Source organism: Lynx canadensis, chromosome C2, assembly GCF_007474595.2.
Source record: "Lynx canadensis isolate LIC74 chromosome C2, mLynCan4.pri.v2, whole genome shotgun sequence".
Classification (NCBI taxonomy): Eukaryota; Metazoa; Chordata; class Mammalia; order Carnivora; family Felidae; genus Lynx; species Lynx canadensis.
This window is the reverse complement of record NC_044311.2, coordinates 104417206-104439181: the sequence shown is the minus strand read 5'-3', so window position 1 is coordinate 104439181 and position 21976 is coordinate 104417206. Positions and strand designations below refer to the sequence as shown.

General features: G+C 37.3%; 1 protein-coding gene across 1 annotated transcript in view; it reads left to right on the top strand.

The window, feature by feature from the left end:
* The window catches only part of BBX (BBX high mobility group box domain containing), a 282384-nt gene that overhangs the window by 180737 nt on the left and 79671 nt on the right, over positions 1-21976 (top strand). Inside the window, 2 exon segments of the mRNA XM_030330629.1 lie at positions 4466-4705; positions 16565-16760. Of these exon segments, the coding sequence (XP_030186489.1) occupies positions 4466-4705; positions 16565-16760 (436 nt within the window).

The following is a 21976-nucleotide window of genomic DNA, read 5'->3' as shown; positions in this document are numbered from 1 at the left end:
CATTTTTTTCTGTTTTTCCTGTTTCTCAGACATCTTATCTGGATCCTCTTTATAGTCTCTCTCACTGTTGATATTTTTCTCCTCTTTTACAGAGAAAATAGAGGCCGCCAGAAACGATTCCTTCAGCTTCCTCTACTCATCTGTATACTTATTTCACTCACCCATCTTTTCCTTCCCCTTCTCTTTTCAGAGAGACCACTGTTACTCATTCTATTTGAGGACATTGCCAAGTTGATACTGATTTGATCTTTCTGACATATTTGTGCCTGTCGATCACTTGGTCCTGGAGGCTGCCTTCTGTTACTGTTTCTACTCCCAGCCTCACCTTCCTACCTTCATTCTCTTGATGCCCCTCCATTATTCTGCCCTCAAATATTGGTGTTCTCTGGGCTTGTTTTAAGAAAAAATTAATTTTTGTTTCTTTATTTTTTGAGAGAAAGAGCGAGCAGGGGAGGGGCAGAGAGAGAAAGAATCCCAAACAGGCTCCTCACTGTCCACACAGAGCCCAATGTAGGACTCAAACTCATGCACCGTGAGATCATGACCTGATCAGACGCTCAGACGCTTAACCCTACTGAGCCACCCAGGTGGCCCACTGTGGGCTTCTTAATTTCTTTCTCAATCCTTAAATTCTACACTGATATTTTTGACTGTTTTCTTGACATATCCACTTAGATCTCCAATCAGAACCTCCGTCTGAATGTGTTCAAAATGAAACTTTGAACCCCATCATCCTGTATCTTCCCTTTCTCAGTAAATGGGAGCCCCCAACTTTCTGGTTGGTGAGATCAGAAAGCTTATCTGTTTTCTTTTGCTCATGTCTCATATGCATCCATCCATCTATTAGCATATTCTCAAGCCATACCTTCTACATATGTTCTCAGTTTGACTCCTCCTTAGCAAGGTCACCACAGCCTCCTTGGTCCAAGCCACCACCATTTCTAGTGCAGATTAGCATATATTCTGCTGCTCTGCCTGCCTCTGCTCTTGCTTTTCCAGTCTTTGCTCAACAGAGCAGCCAGAGGGATCTGTTCAGAATGAAAGGCTGGCTGTGCTGTTCTTCTGCTTCATGAAGGCAGGGAATTCATATGCTCATGGATTTACCCGCACCACCTAGAACAGTGCCTGGTCCCTATCAGTTGCCCAGTACGCAGTTACTGAGAGAAAGAATGGAATCATTGAATTCCCTTCTCTTTTCAGTCCACACCTGGTGATCTCATCCACTTTTCTAGTCTTGCCTTCTTTGTATTCTTACCTCAGTTCATAATCCCAGCCAAGACTTCTCTGCTGAGAACCACCTGACATTTTGCCTACCCGATACCGATCTTTCTGCTCCCAACCCTATCTAATTTCTCTCATTTGAGAAAAAGCATTCTCTGGTGTGTATGAAGGAATCTTGCCACTAAAGGTAGAAGCACTCTTCCTTTTTTAACCGTTAAATCCAGTTGGATACCAACTGTCTTGGCTCTACCTCATAAATAAATACTGTCTGTGTTCTCACTTCTCCATTCTTATCATTACGGCCTAATTCAGCCCTGTCTCCTTTCTCACCTGGACAGCTGAAATGAACTTTGAAATGGTTTCTCTAGTTTGGATTGCTTCTCGTTTTGATATTATAATTCATGCTTTACACTGCTGATAGGAGTTATCCTAAAATACAAATCTGGTGATGTCTCTTCTATGCTGAAAACCACTCATGGCTCTCTATTGCATCCAGCTGTGGTTTCCATATCCTGGTCTGGTACAAGTGTTGATTTGTTACAAAGTATTACTGGGCCCTGGTGAAAGAAAAATTTAAGTCCAGATAGAGAGTTTTTCACTTTTATATAATTTTATCTATTCATTTGTTTATTCGTTTTTGGGGTTAATTTAATGAGATAATTGTGACATTAAATAGTAGTTGCCAACATTTTTTAATATTCATATTTGGCAAAATAAATAATCTGTAGTAAAATATGATAACCTATGTTGTTCCCCCTAAGGTGTTTTTTGTTTTGTTTTGTTTTGTTTGTTTTGTTTTGTTTTGTTTTTTACAGTCTGCAACTACTTATTTATAGGATTAAATGCATGTTATTTTACATGACAGAGCACATTCTTCATGAAATACGTCCGTCCATACCTACTTCTACAACCTCATGTCCTGGGTCCATGTTCTAGTCTTATATCTACCAGTGCTATTGAACTGTACATCAGTCAGTCATCGAGCCTTAATCCTTTTTCGGTTTCCGTGTCTCTCCATTGACTACCTGACACATTCTGATTCATCTTTCAGAATCTAGCTCAGACAGTACGGTTTCTAGGGAGACTTTGGTGAGCTTCCACCCTTCCACTAGTGCTTCACTATAACACTGGCTCCTTGTAATAGTCATCATACTGCTTTTTAATTAATTTGCTTTTCTCTCTTTCTCCCCCCTCCCCCCACCCTCCACAAACAGTAAGTTCCTTGGTCCAGGATCTTGTCTTATTTATCTTTTTTTCAAGCTCTTGGCTTGAGTTTTATAACTTAGTAACTGAATCAAAAGTTATTCTTTTCTGAAGGGAAAATGTAATTACTTATTCAACCTACATAATATACTTTTTATGTCTTGATTTTTCGTAGCTTCTTAGTTTTGAAAGCTAACTAAATATCCCTTATTATTTAGCATTCGGAATGCTAAATAAATATTCCTTAAAAATGCAAATCATTGTTAATGATTGTATACATAATGAGGAAGTGAAATCTATAGCCTTCACTCCCAATAATAATCTCTAATGTATTTCCAAATCAGATAGCTATGACTTCAAGATTGTTCCACCATATTATTTTGTTTGAAGATAATTGATGGTTAATTAAATGCATTTGCAATATTTAATTTAAACTTACAAGACTTTAAAAATACCAAATTGGATTAAGCTAGTGATTCATACTAGAGTAGCTGTCGCAGTTTCCCAATAAAACATGATGTAGAAGAACACCGTTGCCTTACAGTAGTGGTTCTTGGAGTGTGATCTTCAGACCAACAGCATCAATATCACCTGTGAACTTTTACAAATATGAATTCTGGAGGCCCACTCCAGACCCACAGAATTGGAAACTCTGGGAATGGGACCCAACAATCTGTGTTTCATTTAACAAGACCTCCAGGGATTCCACTGCCCACTCAAATTGAAGAAGTAATGCTCTACTATATGATGCAGATTAACAACTACCTTAGTCCTTCTTGATTTTAACTATGAAACAAGAAATTAAAGACATAGCTTTAGTAAGCCTTCTGGAATTCTGTTTGTGGTTGTACTGTTTTCAAGAAATCTCATAGAATCATATTTTAGCCTTAGAAGATATTTAACAGTCCTAATATATTCTGAGATTCTGTGATCAGAGGTATCTGCAGCCATGTGCAGGAAGTACCGAAAGAGATTAGAAGCAGAAAGACTAGGCCTGGGGCACTTGCATGGCTCAGTCTTTTGAGTGTCCAACTTTGGCTCAGGTCACAAACTCATGGTTCATGAGTTTGAGCCCCAAATCAGTCTGGCTGCTGTCAGTGCAGAGCCTGCTTTGGATCCCCTGCCCCCCCCTTCTCTCTTCCCCTACCCAACTTGTTCTCTCTCTCTGTCTCTCTCTCTCAAAAATAATAAGCATTTTTAAAAATTAAAAAAAAAAAGGAAGCAGAGAGACTAGGCCATAGGCTCAGGCAGTGGGATTGACAGTTACACAGATGAGATGGGTGGGATCAGAGCTTTGTGGAAGTCCTTGAAGACTGGGAATTGAATGAAATGATGAGGAAAAGGGGGGATTCAGAATCTATTTTGAAGGTTTAAGCCCAAGTGAATTTACTCCTGTCATCATAGCATTTCACTAAATGATATTTACAGGCTTGAAAATTTACTACATGGTTCCTCCTTCAAATAATGTTAAATGTCTATTTTGATTTTTACAATAGGAGGCTCCACTTGTGATGTGCATACATTACATTTTTTTACCTACTTTTATGTTAAACACTTTCATATTATTAGCTGTAGAAAAGCACTTTCCAAACAGGAGAAACAACTAATATTCATATATTTTTGTGTGTGTGTAAATGTTGTTAATCTTGAAACGCATATATCACAGCATGAGTTTATTTATTTATTGAGCAGTTAGTTAGGTACTACTGATGTTGTACCAGCCATTGAACTAGATGCCGTGGTTGTAAAGGTAAATAACTTTTGTCCTCAAAGAGTTCACTGTTTAGTGAGGGGGAAAATGTTAGCAATTATAACATGATATATTCTGTAATAGAGACATGCACAGGTTGCTATAGAAACTAAGCAGAAGGCATTGTAAGTTGGTTATCAACCACTAATAGTGGCTGATGATTAATTTTTTTCCAATTTGTAAGTTGTTTAAATGAAGGTAAAAAAATACAATTTGAAAGCCAAACTGATTGTTAAAGCAAAATTGTCCAGGATGTGTTAAACATCTGGCTTTTGTTTTGGTTGGTAATAGGTTCAACTTCTTGGGGCCGATGGCCTAGAGCAAGATGTTGGTGAGACTGATGATGAATCACCAGAACAGCGAGCCCGGAGACCAATGAATGCATTTCTCTTATTTTGCAAACGTCATCGCTCCCTTGTACGACAGGAACACCCCCGGCTTGATAACCGAGGTGCTACCAAGATACTGGCTGATTGGTGGGCTGTTCTAGATCCAAAGGAAAAGCAGAAATACACAGACATGGCCAAGGAGGTAGGTTACAATGACAAGGTTTAATGGTGGCTGTGAGCAACCAATCCCATACCCCTGTCAGCAAATGTGGAGTCTCTGCCGAAGGTCTAGCAGCACAAAGGTGAATCCTGAAGCAAGTGTTCAGTGAAAACATAAGAGCTTTGTTCCTATTCCTGAATTCCAAGTCCACCTTGCAAATGTGGTGGAGGTGCCAAGAACAATTAATTACCAAGTTTTTTCTTTGCATATACTTCACGGATTGATGTAGAGGGTTGATTTTTATGAATGGTAATTTATTTATTATGAATGATGGGTTTAAAAATTTTTTTCTAGGAACCCAGCTTCCGCTCTCAGAATGCCCATGGTAAAGATAATAATCTTAGGTTACTCTAGTTGTGTCATGGGAAAAAGTCTTGATCTAGTCCTAATGCTAAATAACCTTGTGACAGTATCTAAGTAAATTTCTGGGTCTCAGCCCCCTTTTTTTTTTAATGTTCTTAGAATGAGGAAATTGGACACCAGTTTATATCCTTTCCACCTCCTTTTTTTGTAATAAGCACCATTATTGTGCCTTTGACTTATTTCTGTTCTGTAGGTATTGCAGCATGCATATTTAAAACCAGTAAAGGAATGCACGGCAGTGAAACATGATAAATTGTGGTATGTGCAGGCATGTAAACACTGTATACACAGAAACACTTCCATGCAGGAAGGCTGTTTCGAGAGGTGGGACATTAATCAATTCTGAAACCCTATCAGTGACTAAATTCCTTCAAAAACTGTATACCAGTCTGTTGTTAAATTACTCGGAAATTAATGTGAATTCATCATGCTTTTTAAATGTATTATGTAATGGATTTAGCAAGTGAAGGAAAAGCAAAGCAATGTGGTTGTTAGGTTAAACTTGAAAGGAGTAATTCTCACATTGTTCCTTCAACCTTGTAGCTTGCTAACAATCTTGATTCATGAAAACCCCTGCCACCCAAACATTTGGTTAAGTTCTATGAAAAGTTGAACCAGCAGGGGACAAAAATAGAGTTTCAAGTGACACATTTTATTAGACATCTCAGTATGTGGGAAAATAATTCTTCCAATTGCTGTGGTTTTATTGAGTTGTTTATCAGGCTAACATGTAACATAAATATTTCTTATGTAATGTTAAAGGATATTTGAATCCAGAGTATATGATTAGCATAGTTGTTATGTAATTAATGATCGCACAGACTTTGTCAATTGGTTGTTGTTAAAGGCAGGATTTCAACTATGTGGGGCACCTGGAAAATTAAAATCAATTCCAGTAGCCCACATGATTTTAAATGTTTCAGTAGATTTCAGCTAGTATAACAGTAATTAACAGCACTTTCCCAGTAAATGGCCTTAGATTTTTTTATAGTCATGTTTATATGGTAAAATAAACAATTATCTAAAACCTCATAGGGAACCGCATTAGCTTCCTATAATTAAACACTTGAGTTTGTTTTTGGATTGCTGTTTTTTGATAACATGCAGCCTATCCTAAGTATATTGTTTGCCTTTTCTTAAATACCACTAATTTACAAACCCAATAGGTGGCCACTTTTAAGAGGAGGAAGTATTATTTTCATACAGGAAATCTCTTGCTAATTACTTACTTAGGTTCACAATATTTGTCCTGGTGGCACTGTAATGAAATCTGTTAGGGTGGCCTCCTGCAATCTACTACAGGTGGGGGTGGATCTTCCACCTTGCAATTTGCCTCGTTTCCAGTTGCTCTTACGAACTGCTCTCATTTGTAGTTAAAAGTGTGGAAGGTTCAGCTACTTTCCGAATTATTATATAATTGCTTTCTAGCCATAAGTGATACTGACTTGTTTCAATTTATTTACTAAATGGTTTTGAAATTACATTAAAGTGCACGTAATTGTGCTGGTGCTTTTTTGTGTGTTAATATTGCAGCCTTAACTGCAGTGTCAGCTTAAGCAACAAAAGCTTATCGCGTGTCTTGAGTATACCAGGTCTTGTGGTGGTTGCTAGTGACGAATAAGGTCTCCGTTCCTCAAGGCCCTCACGCCCAGGCAGGCATTTTTAAAAGTTTCATATGTGTAACCTCTTCATTTTAAACACCAAATTTTAAATGTGTTCTCTAAAGGAAGAAGACATATTCTATCAGTATGGTTTTTGTGTGAATGTGAATACTTAAAAAGGGATATATTTTTAAAACAGAAGTGATTAGTAAGTAATACAGCTTTGGAGAGTTTATTTTTTTTATCTGTTAAAACTTTCTCCGACGCTTTTCTTGTTCCTGATTATCTTCTATTTTAGTGCATCTGGTGAGAGGAAACACCCATTGTGGGATTTGTTTTCAGTTTCTTGAATTACTGCCGGGTACTGGTTTGCGTTGTTGAAAAAAAAACGGGCGGGGGGAGGGTTGAATGAGGGTTTCATGTTCTCTGATGAATCTCATTAGAGCAATAACTGGTTATAAGTAATTTTAAAAAATACTCTCTTAAGGATATAACCTGGGTTGTTTTCTTCAATTCAGCAGTGTGCATGATGGTACAGTGTTGTGGATGCTCCCAAGCTCTAACTTCTGTGTGACTGACTGCTTGTTAGGGACACAGAAACAGCCTTCCTTTTCCTTTTCACATCTTTATGTCCATACTCTTACAAATACAGAACTACAAGTCTGCATTTTTGCCCAAAGAATTGCTGGAACCTTCCACTTGTCACTTAAACTAATGATCATAATTAATTAATTTACATTCATTTTAGAAGATTGCATACTAGACCTTCAGGAAGAGCAGAGTCAGTGCAAAGAAGAGGAGAGGATTTGGAAAGTTAAAAATAGTTTTGAGAAAAAAAAATAGTTTTGAGTGACTTTGTAATACCCCCTCCCTTCTTTTTTGTAGGATCAGGGGCATGAGGAAAAATGCATGCATTTATTGATTAATTGGTTCATTCCAAGCTTGATGTTTTACGTAAGCACAAGCCTGTTAAGTCAGTGATGATTTTCCCCATTCTTCAGAGCAGGGATCTAAGGCTCTTGGGAGTTAATATCTTCATCAGTCATGCACTGTGGAGCTGGGATACTCTTGACTGTTTGACTCCCATACTCTTCATATATCTTGCTCACTTAGATGCCTATGAGATAAGAGGTTTGAGTAATTATGGCAAAAAAAGGTAACAATAGAGTGCATGGGCTCAATTGGTTAAGCATCTGACTCGGTTTCATCTTAGGTCATGGTCTTGTGGTTTGTGTGTTCGAGCCCTGCTGATAGCACAGAGCCTGCTTGGAATTCTCTCTCTCTCTTTCTGTCTGCCCCTTCTCCATTCGTGCTATCTCTGTCTCTCTCAAAATAAATAAATAAACTTAAAACAATGGGAGTAATAAAATGTCACAGTTGTAATGGGAAAAGTCTGCTTGTGCTGGGGGCAGTAGGGATATTTCAGAAAAGGCTTTATGGAATTGATGGAATCTGTCGTAGGATTTAGTATAGGATTCAGAGAGAAAGGCAGGGATAAAAGCAGATGTGGGATAGTAAGAACAGTTTCAGGATCAAGAAAGGTTGTTTTACCCCTGAGCTTAGAATATGTGTAACTAACAGGAAATGATGATGTAAAGACATAAAGCATGAGACCAGGCTGACAAGTTTGAAGGTTCAGTTGTATGTCAATAAAACAGTGATGGAATTAAATGCAATAAAATGCAACATGAAGGTAAACTATAATAGCCTTTTGTAAATGTTGGTATCCGTTGCCATCGGTACTCTAGCAAAGATTCTCGTCACTATAAAACTCCATGGAGTTTTTAGCAATTAGTTCTTGCTTCATATTTAAGGTAAAACTAACCTACTTATTCCCTTGCTTGGCTTTATTAGAAATGGATTTTTCTCCAAAGAAGGTAGACTCTCATTTTCTCATACATTATAATTGTGGAGAGAATTTTTGTTTACTATCACATATCATGTACTGCACAGTGTCTGAATTCCTAGAAGCATGCTGTGGCACCTTGCATACTACTAAACTAGAGTGGAACCTCATTTTTCCAGCATCCTTGAAAAACTGGTGTTACACATAAGTGATTTCCAGGGGGATGAAACTTTGCTGTTCCCTTAAACACTTTATCTTGTATATTTACCCTGGAACTTTATTTAAAATTTTGTTTATATGTGTCCTTACTTAAAGCATTCAGAATGCCTTTTGAATTTTTTTGAAAATTCAACACATTCATCCCAAACAACAATTATTTTATAATTTGTAATTTGGTGAGACCTATGTGAACAGTTAAGTTACAGTCACATTTTTCTCCATCTGTTAAATGATTCTTTTTTTTTTAAGTTTATTTATTTATATTGAGAGAGAGAGAGCGAGCGTGTGGCGAGAGGGAGAGAGAGAATCCCAAGCGGGCTCCTCGCTGTCAGCATGGAGCCCACCTTAGGGCTCAGTCTCAGGAACTGTGAGATCATGACCTGAGCTGAGATCAAGAGTCCAGACACTTAACTAAGCCTCCCCGGTGCCCATGTGTATTAAATAATTCTTAACTCTTCTTTTGAATTTCCTCTTTGCTTTTCCATGAGAAAGCTTTTGGGTCCACCCTCAGCGGCCAATTGACATTTCTCTCCTCTGCCAGTCACTTTTGGCTATGTCTAATGAAATGACTTATTTTATAGGGGATTTTCTGAGTAATTAGGGTCCCCACTACTTTTGGGGGATGTGGGTAATTAAACCAAAGACATGGGACTCCATGCTTCACAATAGGCCTTGTTTCTGAGACCTTTGCCATTCCTATGTTCCAGATATCAGGACTTTCTCGCTGCATTAGAAAAAAATATTTGAATGTTTATTTTTGAGATGATAATAATCAACTTTTGAATATTGTTTTATTCTTCCCAGAGTTATTTTATAAATATTTAACTTAGAATAATCCCAGAAGGTAGGTGTTTTTTTGGGGGGAGGGGGGGAGGTTGTTTGCAAAAGCTAAAGATGACACTGAGATCCAGAACACTTATGTGATTTATCCAAGGATGCAAGTTAGTAGTAATAGAGCTTGAGCTCTCATACTTGGCTTTCTCCCTTCTCAGACCTTTCTGAGTTTCCAGCTCTGTAAAAGGTCAATAAAGATGCCTGCCCTCATAGGGTTGAGTAAAATGCAAATAAAGCGTGTACATACAAGCATTCTGTTGTAGAGCTTAAAATGCTATAAATGGTAGTTTTTTGTTTTAAGTTTATTTATTTTGAGAGAGAGAGAGAAAATGTACAACTGAGGGAGGAGCAGAGAGAGAGAGAGAGAGAGAGAGAGAGAGAGAGAGAGAATCCCAAGCAGGCTCCACGCTGTCAGCATAGAGCCCAATGTGGGGGTTCACCCACAAACTGTGAGATTGTGACCTGAGCCAAAACCAAGAGTCAGATGCTTAACCCACTGAGCCATCCGGGCACCTCTAAAATGGTAGTATAGTTTTTATTCCTGATAAGAAAACTTAAGTTTGTCTGTATTTGATACTTCTTTACAAAGTAATTATTTACTATTTTTTATCAGGGCATGTTAACACAATGAAAGCCTACTAAAACACAAAGCTAAAACACAAGAACCAACAAAACTAATTATATCATTTGCTCAACTTGCAGATACTATTCAGTGTGATTGATAGCCTCTAACCAGATAGATAAGTTAAGATAGTTAAGTGAGCTAACTACTTGATTTTGGAAATATCAGTCCTTTTAGTTAGTAAACACTAACAGTTAAATATTCAAATAAAATAAAATTATAAAAACTTTATAAGGAACCCATGACTAGTGACAAAAAATAGATCCCACAGCAAGTGATATACTGAGAATTTAAACTGAGTCTCTTAGAACTCATTTTGGTATTGGTTTCAGATATTAATTTTTAGATTGATGGAGGGACCTCATACTCCAATATCCTGTAAGATGTTACTATAGTAACTCTTGATTACTTTGAAATTGATGATCATTCAAGGGATGTAGATAAAAATTAATTTTTGTGCTGTTTGAAAAATTACAAATTCATGCTGCAAATTGTTTTGTAAAGAGAAAATCTGAATTAGTATGCCTTAGTGAGCACATATTTTAGAAGAAAACTCACATTTTACAATTCAAATTAGTTAATGTATGAATTGAGTAATACATTTTCAGAAATCAAATAATATTTTCTTTACCCAGATCCCTATCTACTTTTTAAAAATTAGCAAAATTACACTTTATTTAATTCATTTATTTTAAAAGTTTATGTATTTATTTCCAGAGGTGGGGAGGAACATAAGCAGGAGAAGGGCAGAGACTGAGAGGGAGAGAGAGAGAATGCCAAGCAGGCCTGACGCAGGGCTCAATCTCACGAACCAGGAGATCATGACCTGAGCCAAGGTCAAGAGTCAGACACTTAACCTATTGAGCCACCCAGCTGTCCCTAAAAAAATTATATTTTAAAAGAAATTCTGAAATTTGTGCTAATTAAATGTACTTTTCCCCTGATTTACCTACATTGGAGTAAAGTAGTCCTTTTAAAATTTTATATATGAAAATGAACTAATCTTGCCATGATAATCTTTACAGCCAATTTAGGTAACCATATCCACAGCCAACTCAGTTTTTCCTTTATAACTTTCCTATAGTAGAACCAAACAGTTCCCTGGTCACTTATTCAAGTCACTTTTTGACGTATATAATTTTTATTGGAGTGGCTTTATCATGAAAGCCTTACAGGTTAATGTATGACTTAAAATATTTTTATTCTGTCAAAACCATAAACTTAACTCAGTGTTCTGTCACATAATATAGTCTAGTTTTCTCCCTATTAAAAATACCTAGTAAAAATAATTCAGGTCACATAGTGCTGTTGAGTTTTATTATCTAAGTGAACAATTTTGTAATTTTTTTTTTAACGTTTATTTATTTTTGAGACAGAGAGAGACAGAGCATGAACGGGGGAGGGTCAGAGAGAGGGAGACACAGAATCTGAAACAGGCTCCAGGCTCTGAGCTGTCAGCACAGAGCCCGACGCGGGGCTTGAACTCACGGACCGCGAGATCATGACCTGAGCCGAAGTCGGCCGCTTAACCGACTGAGCCACCCAGGCGCCCCTAAGTGAACAATTTTAGAGTTAGAACTCCTGGAACTAAGACCGTACAGATTGGTGCCACTTCTCAAGTATCTCCCTTCCCTCTTCCACCCTTGTGTAATGTGATTTCTGCTGCCCCCTTGAAGAGATACAACTGTTTCAAAATTTATTATGCTGGGGGTCACTTAGACCCCTGCAGTGTTATAAAATAAAAAAATATGTTCTATCTCTTTTTTAAAAAATCAGATAATTTTTATCTCCACGGTTCTGGTAGGTTTGTTTTTGTTTGTTTGTTGTTTTTGTTTGTTTGTTTTTTGTTTTGTTTTGTTTTTTTATCATAGTGGTATTTCTCATATTTGCACCAGAATCAGCTGTCTTTGTTATTTGTTTGTTTGTTTGTTTATTTGGGGGGGGGGTAGAGGAGCAGAGAGAGAGAGAGGGGGAGAGAGAGAGAGAGAGAGAGAGAGAGAGAGAGAGAGAGAATCCCAAGTAGGTTCCGCACTGTCAGCCCTGAGCCTCAAGTGGGGCTCAATCCCATGAACTGTGAGATCATGACCTGAGCCGAAATCAAGAGTCAGACCCTCAAACCACTGAGCCACCCAGGTGCCTCTCAGCTGTCTTTATTTGTATAGACATTTACAGGATTCTTTATTCCTGGACCTCACCAAGGTTGCCATTCTCTTTTCACTGTGCTGAGGAAAATCTAGACTGCAATAATAGCTAGAAATATTACTGGATTTTAGATGGCACCTCCCCCAACCACCATTAAAAACAAATAATTGGAGAACAGTTAGTATAGTTTTCATTAACATTAAGGTGCTTTTTAGGGTCAAATTTCCTTTCTTATAAATGATCCAGAAAAATACTTAATGTTGTGACCCAATTTTTAAAATATTAACATGGAGTATTGTTTTTTGGTATATGAAAATGTCATTGTCATATATGAAGTTGGCAAAATACCATGACAAAGGGTATGTATTTAATACCACTCTGAATAACAGTGATTTGTTATTACTGCTAATACAGTGTTGTGGTGGTTGGGGTCAGAGAGAAGAGAGTCCGCATTTGCTGAGGATCATGTATAAATAATAAACTGTGTCTGTAAAGTAGATGCACTTAGGTTATCTAATCAATTGGAAATTTAAAAAAAAAAATTGGAAGCCATGATGTGAATTTTTATTTTAATGGGAAATTTTTGAAAATCGGTATTTTAGCAAGAGGTTAGTTATCTGCGAGATTAGACCAATAGCCTGTGTGATTGATGTTCTTGGATGAAAACAGGTCTCCCTCTCATGCCCAGCATGAAGAACCCTGTCCCAAAGATCCAGATGGATGGGGCGTATTTCTTTGACCCTTTAAATCCTGTAATGATGGATTTTTGTCACAGAGTTGACCAGAATGCGAAGTTTCACTCAGCTGTTTGCTTCATACTGTATACAGTCTTCCTTCATTTTGCCATTACTCAACCTTCTCTGTAATCCCTTTCTTGATAACCTCACCACAACAAATGATTAAGCCTTTCTGTTGTTTCTTATAGTTGAATCAGAGCAAGTGATTGATGAGGTGCCCAGTTCCAAGGACAGAGAGACATCCTCATACCCCAAGGCTCTTTCTGCCTCTGCCTTTATTTGGTGTTCAAGTGTGTCTTTACATGAATTTATGACATCTCCATGTAAGCTTTAAATTCCTAAAGACAAGGAATGTGTGTTCTTTTCTCTGTCCCCCACATTCTTAATGCTTTTGCTCAGTATATTTCTGATTGAGCTAATGAATGTTGTCTTGTTACTGCTCATTTACATCAAGTATCTGCAAGCTTAATATGGTGTTACCAGAGTATTGACCCTCCTAGTGAATTCTCAGTTACCATTTTCCATAAAACCCCACATGCTCCATGCCTTTCTCTTGCCTTCTGTTCTTCAACCCATAGGCCACTTCCCCTTTTACAGATCCTTTGAAGAATCATTTTTCATGCTTGAACCAGGGGAATGCTTACAAACCACGTGTAAAAAGAAATAGTATGTTTGTGTGACTAATTGTGGATTGTAAACAGTTTGAAGGCAGAGACTTTAATTCATGCTTTTAACCAGTGTCTGTCATCTAGTCCAGCATTTTTCACAACTGAGACTTTCTTCTTTAAAAACTACATTTTTTTTTTCCCTCATGGCAAATGTGTTAATTTGTTTGAAAGTCTTTTGTCATTTTATAGAGTGGTGACCTTTGTCCAGATGACTGTTCATCTGACAAACCCAGCCCATGTGCCTTTTACTTGGACACAGTAATGATGCATGTGTCTGCTACTTCCATTTGCACCTCACCCTACCATTTGTCACTTTCCACCTTCAGATGGGAGGCAAGGCTATTTGTCTGCCTCAGCCTAAAATGTGAATCCCCCATGCAGGTGAGTGCAGTAGAGTAGGGTGTCTCTCAGATCACATTTGATTCCTCCAAATCTATTCTGCTGTTGGTGGTAAATTCTAGTTTCGTTCGCCTTGCATCCTATTTTAATTATTTTTGTAAGAAACGTGGAACTGTATTTTTCCATTATTTTGTGTCTGCCTTCCTTCTGCATGTACGCATATATCAATGTGCAAATGTACAGCTTTTAAGTTTAAAAAAAGAAAGTTTAATCAGAAAACTTGACTTAAGGTAATTTGGGGATAATTCTAAACCATTGATTATTAACATACGAACACTTACATTGTATTACCTACAGTACAGTTTTTGTTCATATGATTTAAAGTGAAAAGATAGAAAAAGGTTATTTGGATTATATACACTTTCTTATACCAAGGATAAAAGAACCGTTTTTCCTGTTGGGTTAAATAAAAAGCTGTTGGGAGTGCATACTAAATTAGTTTACTTTACATATGGTGTGACCATTTCAAAAGGCAAGCTTATGGGATTGTAGCAGTTGTATTGATTTAGTAAAGTTTCCAGCAGTTAGTCACATATAATTGAATACATGTAAAATACATTTTTATTAGTTGATATGACTTTTAGCACTATATAATGAATAGCAGTGAATGTATTTCATTTAGTTCTATGGTCACAGAAGGGGAAAGAAGCATCAGAGTTGGGAGGGTTATAGGAGGCAGTCACAGAAAAGTAAAGGGGAAGGGAGAAAGGGAGGATATTGTCAGTGAAGGCTGAAACCTCCAAGACATAGAGTCTGATGGATTAACTGCAACACCACACATCGCAGCTCTTAGCCTGCTCACACTTGCAGTCAAAATCCTACTATGCTGATACTTCACACATATTTCATTTTTTACCAAATGACGTTTTATGGCATTGCTCTTTACAGCAAGACTGTCGGCACTTTTTTTTCCAACAGCATTTGCTCACTTCATGTCTCTGCCACCCTTTGGTAATTCTTGCAATATTTCAAACTTCTTCATTATTATGTTTGTTGTGGTGATCTGTGATCAGTGATTGATTACAGCTTGCTGAAAGCTCAGATGATGGTTAGCATTTCTTAGCAACAAAGTACTTTTAATTAAGATATTTCATTGTTGAGGAGCCTGGGTAGCTCTGTCGGTTGAGCTTCTGACTCCTGATTTCAGCTCAGGTCATGATCCCAGCGTTGTGGGATCAAGTCCCACATTGGGCTCCATGCTGAGCATTGAGCCTCCATAACACACACTCACTCTCTTGCTCTCTGTCTCTGTCTCTCTGTCTCTCTCCCTCTCTCCCTCTGCCCCTCTCCCCTGCTTGCTCTTTCTCTATTAAAAGAAAGGAGGGGGGGGCACCTGGGCAGCTCAGTTGGTTAAGCGTCCAGCTTGGACTCAGGTCATGATCTCACAGTTTGTGAATTCAAGCCCACCTCAGGCTCTCTCCTGTCAGCTCAGAGCCCACTTCAGATCCTCTGTCTCCCTCTCTCTCTGCCCCTCCCCTGCTCTCTCTCTCTCAAAAAGAATAAACGTGAAAAAATATATATTATTTTTTAAAATAATGCTACTGTACACCTAATAGACTGTAGTATAGTGTAAACATAACCTTTATACACATTGGGAAACCAAAAAATCCATTCAACTGGCTCTATTGGGACACTCCCTTTATTGTGGTAGTCTGGAAGCAAACCCACAGTATCTTTGAGGTATGCTTGTGCTCTTTCCTCTACATGGCCCAGTGTCTTCAAATAACTAAAAAGTTATACATCAGTTTTCCCTACCTTGTTCCCCTTCTCCCACTCTTGATCTCAGCTTGTTTATCCCCAAACTGGTCACTTTGCTCTGTTAAGTGTGCCTGTATTTACCTTACCCGTATGTCAAAGCACAGATTTAATTTTTGCCATACTTACCAAATTAAGCAGTGAACAGAATCTGGTTTCTGGCTCTGCTATTGACTAACAGTTTGTAATGTGTACCTGATACCCACTTTGAAGTTGGTGCCATGCTGTACACCCTTGTTTACAATGACCCTACATATTGGTGATATTGTTCTCAATTTATGGAAACTTAAGGGTGAGACCCAGAGAGGTATGTTCTGCTTCTTTGGTCACATAGTGCTAGGGTTTGAACTCTGATGTTTCAGTCTTTACCTTACAAATAACTCCCTCTTAATCATGGTAAGACATCTTTTTGGATGCTTAAAAAAAAATGTGGGTCGAAAGAAACAAATGTGCTGCCTCTGTACCCTTCTTCCACAAATGAACTTTCTAGTAGTTAAATGCATGCTGAGATTGCCATTCAATAAGTAAAACCACAGAAGTTATTGAAAGTAATTTTTCCTTCATTTTGTAATGGGGGAGGGGGGATGAGATATGAAGTCTGTTAAAACTTTCAATCTATATATTAATTAAAATCTTATCTGTTCTTTATTTATAGTATAAAGATGCATTTATGAAAGCGAATCCTGGCTATAAATGGTGTCCTACCACAAACAAGCCTGTGAAATCCCCAACACCCACTGTTAATCCACGAAAGAAACTGTGGGCCTTCCCATCTGAGTCTTCAAGAGATTTGCCAAGCCCCAAGAAAGCAAAGACCGAAGAAATGCCTCAGCTAAACTTTGGAATGGCTGGTGAGTTTAGACATTATTTCTATCTTCTACCTGTTCTTTTTTTTTTTTTTTTTCTTTCTTTCTTTTTTAGGGAGAGAGCTCAAGCAAGGGAGAAGGGCAGAGGGAGAGAGAGACAGAATCCCAGCAGTCTCTGTGCTGTCAGCACAGAGCCCACCATAGGGCCCAATCCCACAAACTGTGGGATCATGACCTCAGCTGTAATCAAGAGTCAGACACCCAACTGACAGAGCCACCCAGGTGCTCCTCTACCTGTTTTTTGTTTTTGTTTTTTTTTTTTTAAGGATAAGGCAATACATTTAGGTAGTACTTTTAATAAATAGTCTATAGAGAGAAAGAGAGAGAAGGAAGTAAAATTTATAACCAGTGTGCAGCATTGCAAATATAGCATATCTGAAAGCTTTGGAACATGATATACATAGAATGTGTATGTATAACTAAAGGAAGTGTGAACCAAGTAGTAGAGTTATACATATATGTGAATTTCTGACATTGACATTATGGAAAGGCAGACCGCAAGGTGGAGATTAAGAGCTCAGGGCATTTTATAATGTAACAAAGTAGCTTAAACATACATACACACTATTAGCTATCCTAGTAAGTATCTTAGTTATCATGGGTTCTTATAAAGCCATAATTAATGTTGATCATTTGAGGATCTGAAACTTCAAGGGCAAGAATATAAACAGTTCCATCACAAGTCTGAGATGAATCTGACAGCTGTTTCTTAGAGGGAATTCCCATTCTACCCGCCACCCCCCTTCTGCCCCCATTCCTGTATGACCCAGGCAAATGAAAACTTCCAGATGGCCCCATTTGTTATGGGGCCTTTAATACTCTTTGGGTGGTAAGGAATACTAGAGCATTTATTACCTTGAAATAAAGTACTTACATTCATTCTGCACATGGCTCTGTCTTCCCTGGCTGTTGCAGTGCAGTAATCAAGAGAGAAATTTTCCAGGATGAAGTTGGGAGATTGAGCAGGGTGGAAACTATGAAGTTGGTATAGAGCTATATGGTTCCTATTTCATTATTCATTATAAACAAATTTTCTTCAAAATGAGAGCATGAACCATTTACAGTATGGGGAACCTGGGAAAGCAGGATGAACAATATTGGGATTAACACCTTTTTAATCCAGTTTTTTAATCCAGTTTTATTGAGCAATAATTGACCTACATTAACGTATAAGTTTAAGACCTACAGACTGATGGTTTGATTTACATATATTGTGAAATGATTACAGTAGGTTCAGCTAACATCTATCTCCTCCTATAGATAGAATAAAAAAAGAAAAGGGAAAAGAGGGAAAAAATTTCTCCTTGTGATTAGAACTCTTAGAATTAACTCTCTTAACAACTTTCCTGTATGTCATATAGCAGTGTCAGCTGTACGTATAATGTTGTACATTATATCCATAGTACTTTCTTATCTTGTAATTGGAAACCTGTGACCACCTTTCCTCCAATTCTTCCTTCCTCCACGCTGTTTCTCTGCCAATCACAAGTCTGATTTCTTTCTGTGATTTTTTTTTTTAAGATTCCACATATAACTAGGATCATATAGCATTTATCTTTCTTTGACTTATGTCACTTAGCATAATGCCTTCAGTGTGCATCCATTTCTTCACAAATGGTAGGATTCCCTCATTTTTTATGGCAGAATAATATATCATTGTGTATATATGTGTATATTAAATCGCATCTTCTTTATTCATTCATCCATCAGTGGACACGTAGGTTGTTTCTATGTAAACATGGAACATTTTCTACAATAGACCATGTGTTGCCACAGAACAAGTCTTAGCGAATTCAAGAAAATTAAAACCATACCAAATGTCTTCTGACCACAATGGCATGAAACTAGAAATCAAAAGCAAGAGGAAAGCTGGAAAATTGAAAAACTCATGAAAATTAAACAACAGTCTATAGAACAATCGATGGATCAAAGAAGAAATTAAAGGAGAAATAAAAAAGTTTCTTGAGATGAACGAAAAATGGAGACCTAACACTGCAGAATTTGCAGTTCTAAGTGAGAAGTTTATAGCAACAAATGCCCACATTAAGAGGCAAGAAAGATCCCCAGAACAACCTAACTCTGTGCCTTAAGAAACTAGAGAAAGAAAAACAGAGCTCAGGCTAGTGGAAAAAGGGAAATAAGACAGATTTGATCATAAATAAATGAAATAGAGAACAGAAAAACAAGAGAAAAAGTTAATGAGACTAAGAGTTCATTCTTTGAAAAAATAAACCTATACCAGACTAACCACAGAAAAAATATAAAGGACTCAAATTTAAAAAATTATAAATGAAAAAGACATTGCAACTGATACCACAGAAATACAAAGGATCAGTAGAGGCTACTATGAACAACTATATGCCAACAAACTGGACAACCTAGGAGAAATGGAGAAATGTTTAGAAACCTACAACGTACCAGCACTGAATTAAGAAAAAATAGAAAATCTTAATAAACCAATTATGAGTAAGGAGATTGAGTTAGTAATAAAAAATTTCCCAATGAAGGAAAGCCCAGGATCAGATGGCTTACCTGGTAAATTTTACCAAACATTTAAAGAATTAACACTAGTTCTTCTCAAACTCTCCCAAAAATATCAAAGAGGAGGGACAATTCCCAAACTCATTTTATGATAGCCAGCATTATTCTGATACCAAAATCAGAAAGGGACACTACTAGGAAAGAAAACTACAAACCAATATTCCTGACAAATAATAGATTCAAAAATTCTCAAAATACTAGCAAACTGAATCCAGCAGCACATTAAAAAGATCATTCACTATGATCAAGTGGGATTTATCCTGGGGATACAGGGATAGTTCAACACCTATGTGACCATCTCAATAAATACAGAAAAAGCACTTGACGAAATCCAACATCCATTCATGATAAACACTCTTAACAAATTAGTCACAGAAGAAAGGTATCTTAACATGATAAAGGCCGTATAGAGAAAGCCCACAGGTGCCTCATAATAGTGAAAGGCTGGAAGCTTTTCCTTTAAGGTCAGGAATAAGACAACTGTGTCTACTCATCACTCTTACTCATCATCACACTAGAAGTGCTAGCTAGAGCAATAGGCAAGAAGAAGAAATAAAGAAAAAAAAAGTTTTGAAAAAAAGTAAAATTTTCTGTTTGCAGATGACATGACTTAATATTTGGAAAATCCTAAAGACTTAACCAAGAAACTATTGGATCTAATCAACGAATTCAGTAAAGTTGCAGGATATGAGGTTAACATATAAAGATAAGTAGTGTTTCTATACACTAACAACAGATATTCTGAAAAAGGACTAAATCGATCCTATTTACAATAGCATTAAAACAATAAAATAGTAATAAATTTAAATAGGTAAAAGATCTTCAAAAACTACAAGAAACTGATGAAAGAAATTGAAGAAGACACAAATAAATGGAAAGGTTTTCTGTGTTTATGGATTGAAAGAATTAATATTGTTAAAACAATACAGCCAAAAGCCATCTATAAAGAAATCCCTACCAAGATTCCAATGGCAGTTTTTACAGAAATAGAAAGGACACCCCTACAATTTATATGGAGCCACAAAAGACCCTGAATAGCCGAAGAAATCCTGAGAAATGAGAACAAAGGAGGAGGCCTCATACTTTCTGATTTCAAGCTATAAACCCATAGTCATTAAGACATAAAAACAGACATATAGACCAATGGAAGAGAATCAGGATCCCATAAGTAAACCCAAACTTACACAGTCAACCAATATCTGACAAGGGAACCAAGAATACTAAATGGAAAAAGGATCATCTTTTCAATAAATGGTGCTGGAGTAATTGGATATTCACATGTAAAAATAAATGAAACTGGACCCATATCTTAAACCATAAAAAATTAACTTGAAATGGATTAAAGACTTAAATACGAAATTTGAGACTATGGAAATCCTAGAAGAAAACATAGGAATAAAGCTCCTTGTCATAGGTCTTGGTAATGGTCTCTTTTGGATGTGGCACCTAAAGCACAAGCAACAAAATTAAAAATCCAAATATCCAAAAATCTGTAAGTAATTCCTACAAGTCAGTAGTAAAAAACAGAAACAAAACCCAAGTAAAAAGTGGGCAGAGGACCTGAATAGACATTGATCCAAAGAAAATGTACAAATGACCAACTAGGTACTTCAAAAGACACTCAACATCACTAATCAGTAGGAAAATGCAAATTAAAAAGCCACAATGAGATACCACCTCAGCTTCTTAGAATGAACGTCATCAGAAAGACCAGCAAGAACAAGTGCTGGTGAATAGGTAGAGAAAAGGGAACCCTTGTGCACTGTTGTAAATTCGTGCACCCACTAAGGGAAAAGTATATGCAGGATCCTTAAAAAATAAAAGAAAGAACTTAGTGATTCAGTGTGTGATTCATAGTATAACAAAGTATGTGGTGTTGTCATATATAAACACTAAAAAATGCAGTCTGACAGGCACCTGGGTGGCTCAGTTGGTTAAGCATCCAACTTTGGCTCAGGTCATGATCTCACGGTTCGTGGGTTCGAGCCCTGTGTCGGGCTCTGTGCTGACAGCTCAGAGCCTGGAGCCTGCTTCCGATTCTGTGTCTCCCTCTCTCTCTGCCCCTCCCGTGGTCATGCTCTGTCTCTCGCTCTCAAAAATAAATAAACATTAAAAAAAGGGGGGGGGGGAAGAAATGCAGTCTGACATAATAGCATCCTGAGGAAACAAAATCTTCAGGTAGTTGTCATGTAGGTGTCTATGGTATAATTCTAGGTAAACCACCAAAATGATCCCCCTATGTATCCCAGAAGAATCAAAATGCAGGGCTCTTACTTTTAGCTGTCATTGTACAACTGTAGTTTCGTTCTCTTCCAGCAGTCTTGGTGAGCCCTGTGGACTTTCCAGATTATATCAGTTGCAGTGTTTCATAATAAAACATTTTATCATCAGGATCATAAAAGACTATATGGATGATTGGCTGGCAACGGAATTCCTTTAATTATCGTTTGTCTTCCACAGCTTTTGCTCCCAGTTCTAAATCAACAACAGTAGGTGTTTTTCATACAATGGCTCTTCACAAACCAATAATAATTGTAGATAAAGCTATGAAACCTTCGAAAACTATGAAAGATGTCTGTTTTTTATACCATTTTTGACAGTTTATTTATCAGCCTTTCATACCTACAAATCGAACTGTCTGAGACCTAGACATCAACCAA